The 14,523-nt window shown below is 41.5% G+C and overlaps 3 protein-coding genes and 1 non-coding gene across 5 annotated transcripts; all 4 read right to left on the reverse strand.

Annotated features, from left to right (window-relative positions):
• Positions 1-177: 177 nt before the first annotated feature.
• rgs9bp (regulator of G protein signaling 9 binding protein) lies at positions 178-3,756 on the reverse strand. Its single transcript, XM_018698200.2, has 3 exons — positions 3,661-3,756; positions 2,066-2,372; positions 178-548 (listed from the first exon to the last, which is right to left on the reverse strand). The coding sequence occupies exons 1-3, from the start codon at positions 3,754-3,756 to the stop codon at positions 178-180; spliced, it is 774 nt and encodes a 257-aa protein (XP_018553716.1).
• Positions 3,757-4,763: 1,007 nt separating this feature from the next.
• zgc:56231 (uncharacterized protein LOC406257 homolog) lies at positions 4,764-10,787 on the reverse strand. 2 transcript variants are annotated; one of them, XM_018698206.2, is made up of 18 exons: positions 10,465-10,787; positions 10,243-10,338; positions 9,855-9,974; positions 9,552-9,690; positions 9,284-9,468; positions 9,109-9,202; positions 8,746-8,922; positions 8,540-8,651; positions 8,397-8,459; positions 7,325-7,471; positions 7,051-7,216; positions 6,774-6,947; positions 6,496-6,635; positions 6,133-6,298; positions 5,791-5,911; positions 5,535-5,626; positions 5,334-5,453; positions 4,764-5,141 (listed from the first exon to the last, which is right to left on the reverse strand). In XM_018698206.2, exons 1-18 carry the CDS (start codon positions 10,552-10,554, stop codon positions 4,923-4,925), a joined length of 2,421 nt encoding a protein of 806 aa, XP_018553722.1. In that variant the 5' UTR covers positions 10,555-10,787; the 3' UTR covers positions 4,764-4,922. The 2 variants fall into 2 exon arrangements, with proteins under 2 accessions (XP_018553722.1, XP_018553724.1); XM_018698208.2 differs by having other exon boundaries at positions 5,535-5,605; positions 10,465-10,786.
• Positions 10,788-11,878: 1,091 nt separating this feature from the next.
• On the reverse strand, positions 11,879-14,025 carry rps20 (ribosomal protein S20). Its single transcript, XM_018698192.2, has 4 exons — positions 13,862-14,025; positions 12,899-12,998; positions 12,640-12,713; positions 11,879-12,103 (listed from the first exon to the last, which is right to left on the reverse strand). The coding sequence occupies exons 1-4, from the start codon at positions 13,862-13,864 to the stop codon at positions 11,921-11,923; spliced, it is 360 nt and encodes a 119-aa protein (XP_018553708.2). The 5' UTR covers positions 13,865-14,025; the 3' UTR covers positions 11,879-11,920.
• Positions 12,787-12,854, reverse strand: LOC127139269 (small nucleolar RNA U54). Its single transcript, XR_007809441.1, has one exon. It is a non-coding gene; the product is annotated as a small nucleolar RNA U54 (small nucleolar RNA).
• Positions 14,026-14,523: the final 498 nt, after the last annotated feature.

The raw sequence follows: 14,523 nt of genomic DNA on the forward strand, positions 1-14,523 counted from the left end.
TTCCGTGTGTTTTTTTTGACAAATATCGTATGAACTAGTGGATCTTTACATTACAAAATTCAACTGTTTTGTGGAAAGAGAGTGTAAAGAAAAAGCTACTGTACTTGCAAAGCTTGCAATTTTTACAGTGAGTATCTTGCTGAGGCTTTAAATAAGTTGAGTGTATTAAGGTTTTGCTCATGAGAAGAAGACAACACAGACAGATAAAGTGGTTGCCACCAAAACAACAGCAAACAGCACGACAAACACAACCATGTGACTGTGCTGGGACTGAGGCTGGTGTCCAGGCTGCTCCTCGTCCACAGAGAGCAGGGCCAGGGAGGCGCTGTCGGTGCTGCTGAGCGGGTCTGCGTACTGAGGCCCGTGAGGCTCCACCATCCAGCGCAGCACGTTCACTTTCATCTCCATGTCGTCGATCATGTGGTCGATTTGGCTGATCTCCTGCTCCATGGTGCTGCGCTCCTGGCTCTCCAGGCCGGCCTCGGGGGCCCGAGCCTGGTTCAGGTCTGGCAGGCTGAGCGCCCGAGCTGCTACCTCACTGCCTCCTCCTGCAATGAGCCAACATGTCACTCTTCATCCAGTCAAACATGACTTAACTGGTTCTGATGCTGTTATAAACTGTTTCAGAAACTGTAGCAAAAACATCAGAAACCTGTTTATATAAAGGGATTTTCTATTTATTGGCAAAAAGTGAGCAAAGACACAGCCTAAAAATTCCTCTGACTCGGCAATAAAGAGTATGTTTATAATGAATGGATGACATTGATCATTTACTCACTGCTTTCATTTCATAATTGCTCATACAGCTAATGCATCTCTGTGCTTCATAGATGTAAGTGCTGCTGGAACCAGCCACAAAGCTCCAGTCCACCTACACCACCTGGTCACAGCAGCACTGAACAACATGACTGAGTTTTTAGAAATCTATTTTATCAGCTAAAGTCTGACTGTTGCAGTTTTCAGAACTTCACAAACTTTTCCATGGTGAACCACACAACACTGGGCTGCAAGATCAGCCAGATGTAAAGAGATAATAAATACTAGTTGTCACAGTTTTAGTACAGTTTGAAAGATGACAAGCCGACAGTATATTAATATTGTCACTGCACACTGGCAGAGTGACATCCACTCAGTTGCCATTTTATGAGGTACACCAAGCTAAAATGAATGCAACATGCAACAGTCCAATAAATTAATAAATAAAGGTTGAGTTTGTGTTGAAACTGTTGTTGATGCAGTTTCTACTATTTTGTCCACCATATTTATATCGGTGAGGTTAGGCTGAAGAACAGAAACACCACTCAGATCAAATCAAGTCATAAGTACCACAAAATACATGATTATGATTTCCATATTAGACTGATCACACATTCATATGTAATCAAATACATATTTCAAAGCATTAGCTTATTCTTATATTAGCTACCTCCAAAAACATTATTCATAACCTGTTGTTGATGTTCAACCATCCTGACTATTAGCCACTGAAGAATAGAAACATATTTCTACATATTTTCACTAAACACCAAATTCACAACTACTGACAACATGATGAGTGGTAAGAGAAACACCACATGAGACATGCACAAACAAAGTGATGTTGTTTTCCCCCTCAGGCTAATCACTGTCTGTGATTAGAAACTGTCTGTCAGAGAGAGAGCAGGAGAGAGGCAGCAGCTCCACACTGCAGACCCCCACCGTAGTGTCTGAGCAGCTCTTAACAGAGCAGGGAACTCAATACATCCTCACTTTAATGTCCGTCTTTTACTCTATCATTTTAAAAAAATCAGGAGAAGAAATCACATTCCAACGCAAACCCAAATCATCTCTCAAAGTACTAGGATATGAGAGCAACACAATTATTTTGTTAGTTACGGCCTCATCACTGTTGTATTCATCCCCAAAACACAATTATCTCCTCTCTCATTATTTCAGTACTGTTTGAATTGTATAGAAAAGTTTTCATGTAGCCTTTAAAGATTAAATCTTCATTGTTGATGTGCTTGCACTGGTTAATCAACCTCCTGAAATATAATTTCTATTCAAATGTGCAAATGTCATTTACCTTGAAGGCCAGTTTGCACCAGGGAAGCACTGTTGGCCAGAGAGAAGATGTCACCCATGCTGAAAACCTTGCACATGTCGACATGGAGCAGCTCCAGGCCGGAGGAGAAGGCCACCCACAGGAGCTCCATTTCCTTCCGCTGCTCCTCAGGCAGACTCTTGTCTCTGAGATGTGAGGTGAGATGCTGGCAGATGGACACAGCCAAGTTCTGAGCCTTTTCTCGTGTTTGTCGCAGCTCATCCCGCAGCTGCAGGCTGTCTGTGCAGCTGCCAACACATGAGGCCAAGTGCCGGTAACATGCTACCACCTGAATGAGGAACAACCAATGAAGATTCATTATTTTTAATCTGAATTATTATAATTTGCAGTGCTTAAGGAGAACACTTCAACTAAAAGTTTGTGATGGGAATGTCCAGTTGGTTTGTATAGCTGTGGACTTGCCCTTGCTGCGCAGGTCCTGTTCATGTACACAGCAGAACACTAATCACTCCTTAATTAGGTACTGTGCATCTATGTGGAAAAATGAACAATAGTGGCTTCATGATCTCAATCATATGATATCACTGTTTTATTAATAGATGTTAGCTTAACCCTGGAGGATTAGCAGGAGTGGTTTCAATGAAAAATATTATGAATAATCTCATTATCGTTGATCTATTTCTAGATAAGCCAAAACAACCTTGTGCTCTCAGAGTAGCAGTGGCCCATCTCCAAGACATGGATGAGACGAGGGAACAGAACAATGATAACTACAACTCTGCTAGATTATACACTGTATTGTTTAATGTGTGTATTAATTCACTTTTTTTTTCTAAACCTTGGATACTGAGACTATCTCTGATCACCTTTGGTACTGTTTCACTTTTTTTTTTTTTTTTTTTTAACCATATCCAGAACATTCGTTCACATTAGTTTTTATCATCTATTTCTACAGTATTATAATGCTCAGATTTATATAAGGCAGAAATAAAGTTCTAACACATAGCCACATAGCTGAATCCAATAATTCTTAGTGGTTTTTGCAGCAAACAGCAACACTAGTCTCAAGACTCCTGATACCAAGAACAATATGGACTGAAAAAATATTTTTGTCACTGTGCAAAAATGATTCTACGATATAAATTATGTTAACAGACAAAACAGTAGAGTAAAACATTTCAATTAAAGGCTTGCCAGTAACTGGAGGAAATAAAAAAGGTAGATATGGCCACAGCATTATCCAACACAGATACTGTCAGACAGATGCAGTGGACCAAGAAATTCTTTTCATGGAGAGTGCTTTTTTAGCCACAGGGAAGGAAAAGATGTTTCAGTGTCTCAAGTATGTTTAGTTTGTGAAATACTAACATAAGAGTTATAGGAGAAATAGTCAAGACGACATATTTAACTTTTTATACATTTTCTCATGTAGCACTGAGCTACTATTTTGCAATTAATTCTTGAAGTTACAAATATTTGTATATAAAGCACAGTTTAATATCCCTGTGTAAGGCAAACTGCTGTGACAGATGTAACAGCAGAGTCACACCGCAGTGTTCTTCATGTCCTAAAGAGTCATTGCATGAATAAAAACTGTTAAACATGGAGACGTTTACCTTTATCAAAGAATCCACCAGAGCCTTTCCATCAGCCAAAGCCTTGTCTGTGCCGACTGTGCAATCATCTCCCACTTTGTTATTTACAAGTGGCATGAGGATGACTCGTCCAGAGTCTCAGACTCTGCCACAGCAGGCAAGATTTTGGCCCAGCTGCCCTTCACTTCTCTGGCTGCTCCTGCTCCTTTTCTTCCCTGAAAAAGGATGCTTCATTCAGTGGCTGAGGGTCGAGACAAACTCAATCCCAAGGCCGCATGATGCATTGCAATACTCCACTCCTGTAACTGAACTGCAATGACAAGTGTTGAACATAGTGCGGAGGCTGAAAAATGAGCCACAAAAAAGAGCTAGAAGTGGTAAAGTCAAAGTAATGAGGAAAAAAGTGTAATAAACTGATGTAACGCTGAAGCAAGGTGCTAATCCTGTGATTGACCCCTTTGGACTGAGGCAGGCTAAGACGAACAGCTAATCTCATTAACTAACACTGAGACCAGAGGGATAGAGGAGCAGCTGGCTGTCCACCACAATGGTCTTTTCACTGACTGAGAGGAGGCTGCGCTCTGTTACCTCATGCACACACAGTGGATACACCTCACTCACTCAACTGGAAAGGTCAATGTGCTACATAACAAATATGTTATTACATTTTAATATATAATCATGTTTTATTGCATTATGGATATTTTATCCTCATATTTTCTACATTGAATTAGCTGTGGATTAAAATATTTCCCTGACTGAGACAGACTAATAAGAGATAGACTAATAAACTAATTAGATAGTGAACAGTGATGCACTTAAAGGAAGCTGTATATGGTTCTTGGTCCTATAAGGCCTTTTTGTGGTTTACTTTCCTTCAGGCGCTTGATAATGGATGGCCTCATTTGACCAGGCTGACATAAGGTTCAGTGTTCTGAGCGTGAATTCCCTGGCGTGATGTTTCTATAGCAGAGTATGAAGCGTGTATAACAAGCTTTTTATCTGCAAAAAACACACTCAGAAAAGAGGAACTATGTTACTGTGGCCATGGAATGACCTTGTGCTGACATATATGAAGATGAATCAAGATCAATTATAAGACATCATGCCTCTGAGCCTCTGAGTCTGAGCAATTCAATTTTATTAAAAAACAAACAGACAAAAAACAATTAAAATACCACCAGAAGAAAAACTGCCTGAATTAAAGAAAGAATAAGAGTTTCGCATTAGGGTTTTACTCTTGGTACCCTATATCTGTCCGTCAGATGTTTTTAAAAAGCTTTTCAGTGGTGAGGAGTCCGAACAGTTTTCCTGAGTGTTCGTCCAGTCGCCCCCTTCCGTGGAGAAGTAACTGCCTCCCTGATGTTGGCGAGCAGGCCTCGCTTGGTCTTTGGCTGCTGCGCAGGAGACTTCTCGGAGAGCTTGGCGAGTTCAGCCTTTAGTGAGGAGATCTCCCTGTCCTTCTCGACGCTCTGCCGGAGGAGGTCCTCCATAGATTTTGTCTTGATGGAAAAAACAAACACTTGAACCGCATACAGCAATCATTTCCACCTTATTCTTATTGCCATTCTAAAAACATTATGCATTCTTTTCGTATGGTTTTTCTTACATTTTATGTTTTAATTATTTATATTCATGCTGCCCTCAAACTCCCACCGGCTCTGTACAGTTCACTCCCACTGTGACTGACTCACCTGGTCATCAGACTGCCTCTGCAGAGCTGCCAGATCAGCTGATTTCTCTAGGAAACCATCTCTGACCTTCTTAAGTGTTTCACTGAGCTCCACCAGCCTTTTCTCTAGGGACAAAATCAACTGAACAACAAACATTTTAAGTAGAATTAAACTGATGACATACAGCAGACTGATACATAATGCAGATTTTGTCCTCGTTACCTGTTGTTTATCCTCACACATCCTCTCGACGGCACATTTTTCTTTGTAAAGCCGTTTGAATCGATCGTCCCCTGTGTGGGGAACATGAGTTGCTGAGCTCGTGATTAAACATCATATAAATAGAAAATACATTAACGTCATAAATAAATACAAACATGGTAATGAGGTAAAAATACTGTGTTTATTCACTCAGTCTTCTGTCCTTCCTCGCAGAGAACACCTCCTCAGGGAGGAAGAGGCTGAGCTTTATTCTAACCTGCTGCTTCTGTCACTTTACATGGTTGAGTCTGACTCGACTGGTCCACTGATGGAACAGCCGACACTCCAACACCGGACGACGTTAACGTCATCAACTCTGACACTTTCCGTCTGAGGGCCTGCACAGATGTTAAGAGCCAAATGTGATGTTTTAACAATAACACTGTAACACAGGACATTACCAGACTGGAGTAAAAAACAATCTGACTGTTTGCAGATTGTAAAATTAGACATTTTCCTACAATTCAAAGTGGCATGTGCATATCTTTATAACTCTGGGATCTTGAGTTTCAGTCCTGGGTCTGTCACTGACTGTTTAACTGCCAATAAAATAACATACCTCCACTTTCTCCTGTTCAACGATGAACTCGTCCAGAGGCACGTAGTCGTCCTCCAGGTTGTTCATGGCGCTCTGGTAGGCGTGCTCTTTGATAGCATCCTTGTACATCTCAAATGTGTTCTCCAGCTTCTCTTGGTAGCTCTCTTTCAGCTCTTCTATCTGCCGACTTCACATTTAAAGCCAATTTCATTCACCACGTCTGGTTTCATTTTGACTTTAACAACAGTTTACTCAGACACTGACGCTGAAATTACAGCTGACAACAAATGCAGAATTGAAAGGTTAATGCATTCTACCCCAAACAGACAAATGTGCTAAACAACTGAAATCACTAAGAGGTAAGCTTTAATAGAACTGACATACGTGCGGAGTTCTTCACTCTCCATGAGCTGTTGTATCATAGCATCTCCCATCTCCTTACGAATCTCCATTTCCTGCACCAGGTTTTTTCTTCTCTCAGCCAGGAGTTTTGTTCTGAGGCTCTCGATCATGTTCACAAGCTCCTACAAACGTTTAAAAGTCAAACATTTACTGAACTTATTACACTTAGGAGTATGGCCTCTTCATTCGACAATCCTGACAATAATGATTCTAATACTGTTGGATCAATGTTTGAATGTGACATGGAGCAGCAGTTGTACATTCTGTGGCAGTAAAGACATGTCGCCTTCATCCTCTTCATCGAGCAGCTCCTCTTCAGACAGGTAGCTCTCCAGGGCCTGGTTGTCAATCATCCGAACCAGAGGTTTTCCATCACGGCCCACCAGACAAGGAGCCAGAGATTCCAGAGGTTTGTCTGGGATCACCTGCACCACCTGCAGTCCACACAGGTCAGGTTAGTGGTGCAGCTGACAGAGATTCTGTAAGAGCCAGCTCATCGTGCTGAGTCCTCTCGCATCATTATACGCTCGGACTAACCTGTTTGGCAACAGCAGAGAATTTCATCACATGGAGAGTCTCATCATAGGTGGAAGCACACTGGTTAATGTTGACAATCATCGACGCTCTGCCTTTGCCACAGAAAACAGCCTGGAAAAGCTTGGTGAGTTTGCTCTCTCGGAAAGGAATGTAGCTGCTCTTCATCCTGAACAACACAACACGAACATGTGTTAGTGCCACATTAAGTGTGTACAGAGGTCTGCTATATGAAGAGCAGGTGGCAAACGTCTGACACGTTAATAAGTGACTGTACCTGTCAGTCTGATTGTTGCGAAGTGCCGTGATGCATTTCCCCAGAATGAGCAGGGAATTGTTGATGTTTCCCGCCTCCTTCAGCCTCTCTCCAATGGTCTTGGTTTTGTTGCATCTTTCTGAACCAGCCAGGTCACACAGAGAAAACCTGAGGAACAAAACATCTATCTGTAACAGCTATTAAACAGAATAAACACTATTACAGCTCTGACCGTGACACTGGAGCGTTCAGAGCATGTCAGAGAACGTTGCAATCAGCCTTCCATGGTAAACTGATGGTCTAACAAATTCAGTCCACTAACAAGATAGAATGATAATGGCATACCAACATATTTACACAAAATGTGTCTGGACTGTGTTGCTATAAAACAAATACAAAGAGTTTCAACTTATGTCCAATAACCTGTGACTGGAATGTCACTGAGGTGATTCTTTATGATGTTCAGTTTCTCTTTTCTCTTGTCTCCTCTTCTTAAACACTTTAACTGAGCTTTCTTTCTTTTCACTTGTTTCTTAATTTAAAGTGTGAGCTGCATTGTGTATAAAAGATATGCTATATAAATCATTAATATCATCATTAGAATTAGAACTGCATTACCTATAACAAATATAACAAAGATAGTTGTAACACCACTTATGTTTGTGGAGTCTTGTTGCAGAGGTGCAAACAGCTGCGGGTGATAAAATAATCAAATCTGACTAATACCTGCCAACATGTCTATCAGATCTGATCATTATTCATTTCATCAGCTGCAGCTGTGACCTGTGACTGGACTAATGTAGTAACATCACTTCCAGTCAGTGAACAAAGATGTAACAGTCGACAGTTTCTACCTGATCAAGTCATTTAAGATGAATATGATCAGTGTTTTCAAATCAGATCTGAGTGATGTATATTTAGAAATGTGGTTGCATGTTTGCAGATAAACACTGAAAAAAAAAATACAATGTACACAAGTAAAATATTTTAGTGTTTAAAGAGCTGCATAAACTACTCATCAAACGCAGCCACAGAGAAACTATTATGGAGGTCAGAACAACAGAAACATTGTCCAAACATTCATGACACTTACTCTGAGATCCTTCTAACTGTGCCGTCATCAATCTTGAGTAACTTCATGGTAAATATGCTGTGGCTGGAATGACAGCTGGTATGAGTTTTGAAGACAGAAGAAGCCAGCACATACAGAAATGAGTGAATAAATTCAGAACTTGCCTCCTGCTGGACGACTGGTTCATCTTTGTGGCTGCAGCGCTTCTGTTTTTGTTTCCAAACTGCAGCACTTTGGAGGCTTCACCCAAATGCTGGATGTTGACCCACCTGAGGTCTGAAAAACATTAAAAGACATTTTAGGAGTTAGATTAGATCAGAGCAACATAAAAACGACACAATATAAACACAACATAAAGGCCCTCTCATACCTTTAACGTAAGCATTTCCAGCTCCATCATCACAAACACGGAGAGCGGAACGTTTCTTGGACTTGGAGCAGAGGGAAGGTTGAAGCAGATCGTACACACACTCGTTGTAGATTTCAAAGAATGCCACCCACAAAGCAAACTGGCTGCTGCCAGTGTCTGTTGGGTTGCTGGCCAACACTAAAGAAGGAGACAACAAAAACTGAAGAAACACTTGTCTGAGGAGGAGTGGGGATCATCATACACAAAGACATCTGTCATTATTCTTCTTGCCTGAAACTCTGCGGCGGCACTTTTTGTACTTGTGTGATCTTTATTGCAGTTTTAACAGATCATGTGTTCAGTGTGTATTTAACTGAGGGCTACCTGTTTGACTGTGGGACGAGGAGGAGGAGGAGCGACCAGAGGCAGCACAGGGTGAGAACTCTGAGCCACCACTGGCTCTGAGAGGATCACACTCCTACATGGGACAAAGACAAACACATTATGATGTTACCTGCAGAGCAGAAGAAGAAACTTCTCTTGGATATGAAGCTCTCACCTCTTTGACTGAAGCAAAAATAGCCACTTTAGCGCTCCTCTCCTGCTTGACTTGGTCAGGATCCAGATACTGAGCATCGTTCCTGAGGTAAGGTTTCAGGTCCATCCCCTCATACTGATTTCCTTCGATGTGGTGAAAGGTGGTGTCCAGCACTCGAGGGAGTATCCCTGGATCTTTTGGGGTTCCTAAAACATCAAATATACTCAGACTGAAAAAAAGATCTTCACAGGACTTCTGAAGCTTATTATAATCTTCTCATTTTTTTTACCTTGTATTGTGAAGGTTTTCCCAGCGTTGGTCACACCATAGCTGAATATCAGTGCATTCTTTCCATCCAAGAAATCAGACATCTGGCTTTTGACTGTGTCCTCAAACAGCTCAGCCTGTGTCGTCTCTGGTCCAAAAATCTAAAATCAGACGGAGAGAGTGAGTTTCTATAGACACATCGTAATGTCACAAAAGTTATTTTCCTTTTCCACTGTCATGGAAAAAACATGGTGACACTTTTGTGTTGGGAAGAAATGTGTTGAGGCAACACATCCACAGTGCTCAGAGTCCAGGTGGAGCTGACCTGTGAGAAGGAGAATTTGTGGAGCGACGTGCCGACGCCCTTCTCGCTGCTCTTCATGGTGGCAGAACCCTTTGGTGCATTCAGTGTCACTGTCTGACTGTTTTCAATCACCACACAATCCTGAGAGAAGAAGGAAAGAGGAGCAGTGGTAGTGAGGCCTAAATAAAAAGCAAGAAGCACAGTGTCAAACAAACCATGAGGCACAGTAGAGTGAAGGATTTCAGATATATTGTTGTTGTTGTTTAAAGATCAAATTGTTTCATTAAAACTATGGCATCGTTATATTCATTAGTGACTGAACAACATCTCCTATATATCAGCTCTCAGCTGCTGCACTGAGCACAACATGGACCGAATGACACCTGTGATATCAGATGCTGAACTGTACCTGGTCTTCATTATCACAGAGTTCCTCTTTAGAGAAGGGCCGGACTCTGAGGTAGACTCTCATGGTCTGTTGCTCAGCACCACCTGGTGTCTCAATCTGGGAACAAAGAAGAGCAAGAGAAACTAAATACAGTGGATCTGAGCCTGGGAAAACCAACTGACTGAGAACCTGAACTGTGTCACTGTTTGATGAAAACAAACAGGGACCAGACATGAACATTACCTGCTGAGATGATGTGCTGACGGGAGGAGCAGTACAAGTCAGATCCATGTCGACAGGTTCTTCAAAGGTCAGATCAACAACTGTACTCATCTTGAAGCCAGCCAGGTCCAAAAGTCTATAAGCTCGTAATTCACCTGAAGTTTCAACCAGTTCTCTGCCTCTGACCCTCAAACAGACGATTCACGAGATATTTTAGCTTTAAAGTGGCTTATTTCACCATGAGAAGAACAGGCAGATCTGCTGACGTCCTCTCACTGAAAGATCTGAGCGAGCCTGTAATCAGTTTTAATTGAAGGCAGGTGAGCAAATCACCAGGAACCAACCAACAGCCCAGAAAGCTCCACTCTGACTTTGCTGGGTTCAGCTCTGAGGAGCTGTTATCATGTCGTCACTGGCTGAGGGACATCACTCAATGTGTCAGAGTTATAACATATGACAGGTTCTGCTGAATCACACAAGGGCTTAGCAGCATAGTTCATGTCCACAGTGCAGACTAGTTTCAAGAGTAGAGAAAAATGGAATCAGATATGTGACTGCTACTGAGCTGAAGCATGTTTTTTTCTAACTCAGTCAGAAAAACATGTCTGTCTTCTATTTGGGTTAAAGCCAAGCGGGCAGAGGAAACATGCGTTATCATTGTATTTTAATCAGAAAACCAGGTTCTGATCTTCTACAGGTACTTTGTGGACAATCCTTAGTCTCATCAATCACCAATATGAAGAAATACAGAAGAGTTTTGCAAGAAGTTCAAAAAAGTGGGAAGCATCAGGACTCAAAGGAGAGTTAATATGTGCAGCAGATGAATATATTTTCTTTAAGTAACACATTTTACTTCTGTCATACAAATACAGAAACTGTTGGTTTCTCTGTCAGTATCATGAAGTGTTAAGAGTTTATTTAAGATTATGAAATTCTTTGGTCACTTTTGAGGACTGGATGTAAACTGTAAACAATGTAAATTGTGAAAATAATCTACTATCATCTGTACTCTCCCACTGTGACTGCCCGCGAGTGTCATTTTGGATTCTAGAAACGTACGTTCTTAAACCATGGGAAAAGTGGAACGTCAGGTAACTTCTTTTCAGCAGTGACTGTTTCTGTAAGGATTAGAGTCAGGTTTAGATATTTTGGGTCCCAGCCACAGTCTAATACAGCTGTCACTGTGATGAACTCTGCTTTACTGAATTAAAATGAAGTCAGAGTAATGATCACACGCCCCCAAATCATCTTATCAGAATCACAGTGAAGTACAACACTTCACCATGTTCCTTCACTGCCTAAAATTTCAATGTAACTTTAACACGGAGTATCAGATCACTGGTTGACGACAGATCACATTTCATAAACTTCCTTTTAAAAGAGGACAATCTTTTTCTTCCATGTTTCACACACAAAGAGACCAAATGACACCACATCAGTTTCTTTTTTCATTTCTTTATTCAACCATCTGCGTTGTTTACGCGTCTGCGATGGTGACTTCGACCTCTACACCAGGTTCGATGCTGATGGAGGTGATCTGCTTGACGATCTCAGATGGGCTGTGCAGATCGATCAGGCGCTTGTGGATTCTCATCTGGAAGCGATCCCAGGTTTTTGATCCCTCACCACAGGGGGTCTTCCTGGTGGTGATGCGCAGAGTCTGGGACAGGGAAGAGAAACCAGAATTTAGCATGATCAAAATGAAAACAAGAATCAAGAACTCCCTCCTCACCCAGCTGTGTGTTGATCCTGCACAACACAAACATCCTGTCAGAACCACTGTCATTTATACACTGTTTAGCATGTTCTGCTTGGTGGAATTACATTAAACCAAACACAACTGTTAAGGGAAATTTCACAGTCACATATCCATTTCAACTTGTCAAAAATAAAAAGTTTTTTGCATTTTTTTCAGCACTTTTATAATTTGTAGCATCTCATTTGTTGTTATTTGAAAATTGCAACAAAGAAAAGATGGATGAGCATGTTAAAAAATTACATTAAAAACTGGGTGAAACTTGGGTGTGAGAAACAGCCAACATATCGATGCATGGCTGGGCTAGTTTTATCAAGTGAATGTCTTGCTATGTGCACCACAGACTCAAAACACATTTTCACTATCTGCTTGAATGGAGGAAATTTTCACTACAGTTACAAAAAGGTAGAGACCACAGCACAGACTGAAAACTTCAGTACCTTGGTTGGCATGCGGACTGGTCCCTTCACCTTCAGGTTCTTCTCCTTAGCCCCACGGATCAGGTCTGCACAGACTGAGAATGATAAAACAAAACAAAACTTTTAAGGACATGAGAAAACATCGTTCACTTCATGATACTTTTAAACCCATGGCTCAGAATAGCGTATACAGTCATCAAGGTTTATCACGGTGAAAGTTTTATCCTCATTGCTCAGGTGTATGTTTTAATCGTTACATCACAGTTTTAAGTTTAATTACCCTTCTCCAGAGACTTGACGTTACGGCTGGTGAGGGTGATGCGGATGCGGTGAATGGCAACCTCTGCCTCCACAGGTGCCTTACCAGTGTCCTTGAAAGCCTGCATGAATGGAAATAAGGGAGTTATTATCACACTGTACCAGTCATCAATATTATACTGGCAGGATATTTGGTACAGTGAGCACACAGCATGAACTGAAGGCCTTCAGCAGTTTCTCTTGAGTTATACAGTACACTACACTGCACATTTTAGAGGTTGCTCGTGATGGATTAAGACTTTCAACACGTTGGAGATTTGCGTAAAGCACCTAAACGCAGCAGCGGCTACCCAGCAGGTGGAGCGGCAAAATTAATAACTATACAATATTTAAAAAGAACTACGTAGTATGTAATGTTGTCTATGTTTAATCGTTGGTACATGAGTTTCTCCACTTCAGACTTGGTAAGAGGAAGCTAACGCTACTGAGCTCTTGTCCCAATTCTCGTTTAAATCAATACAACAGGTTATGTTTCTGTGCGAGTTCACTACCAAATCTGTCAAAAAACATACTAACAAACAGGCCTCCTACGTTTGTCATTAAAAGAAAACACATTGTTTCTGGCTTCGCTTTGACATAAGTGAGACACAGTCATGAAAGTATAGACTTCACCTGAAATTCAGACTACAGGGAAATGCTGCTGTTGCACTAAAAAGTCAGCCGAACAGTAAAGTCTGCCCTAAAGACCCGACTGAGACACTATCTCAGACACGGGCTGCATTATCACCGAAACAACGTTGTGTTACTGAAGAAACCGTTTTGTGAACGTTTGGTGGTGGGACGTCTTCCTCGAGCGACAGTAGCTGTTGGAGCTAACGTTAGCTACCAGTCTATATTCATGTGAAAATTAGGCTATATAATTATCTTATTACTAGCAGAAAAGCTTCACACAGCGCATCCACACCTATGTTCAAACAGCACTTACCATTATGATTATCCCTGACCGACTTATTCGGAAAAAAATCAGACGAACAGCGGTGAGCCAGGAACCTACACCAACAACGTGGTTAGCTCTTCGGGAAAAGGACGAGTAGAGGCCCGGTTCTCATTATGTACCGCTCATCCGGGACACTGACAGCCAATTCTTCTTTAGTGTGTGCAGACTGAGCCGTGGTCCATAGCGCCACCTAGTGGTGCCACGCTGCGCTGTAGTTTCTCTGTGACCATTGGAGGGCAACACATCTCAGCACTGTAACAGTGTAAAGTGAAACACAATATTGGCAATGTGATATATCCGGTAAAAAAAAAAAACATTAAAAATGACTAAACGTAAGAATGAACATCTTTATTGAAAATATGTATTCATTACGGGGATGGGAGACTACATTACATGCATACATAAAGCTGGGGGTGTTGGGTATGAGTGGAGTGATTTCCACACAACACACTGTCGACAGTTTTCAGAGGGTCTGTTACATTTCAGAAACAGGTGTCACAGAGTGAATCTAATGACCTAAATTGCCAAGTACTGTTTGGGAAGCCTAAAGCCTAAATCCATACCAATGGCTTGTATGAATGTTGAAATTTGTCTTTGGTAAATGTCTTTGCACTGCAGTATCTACAGTAACATGTTGGCTACGTACAATG

The sequence above is a fragment of the Lates calcarifer genome, linkage group LG24 (assembly GCF_001640805.2).
Source record: "Lates calcarifer isolate ASB-BC8 linkage group LG24, TLL_Latcal_v3, whole genome shotgun sequence".
Lineage (NCBI taxonomy): Eukaryota > Metazoa > Chordata > Actinopteri > Centropomidae > Lates > Lates calcarifer.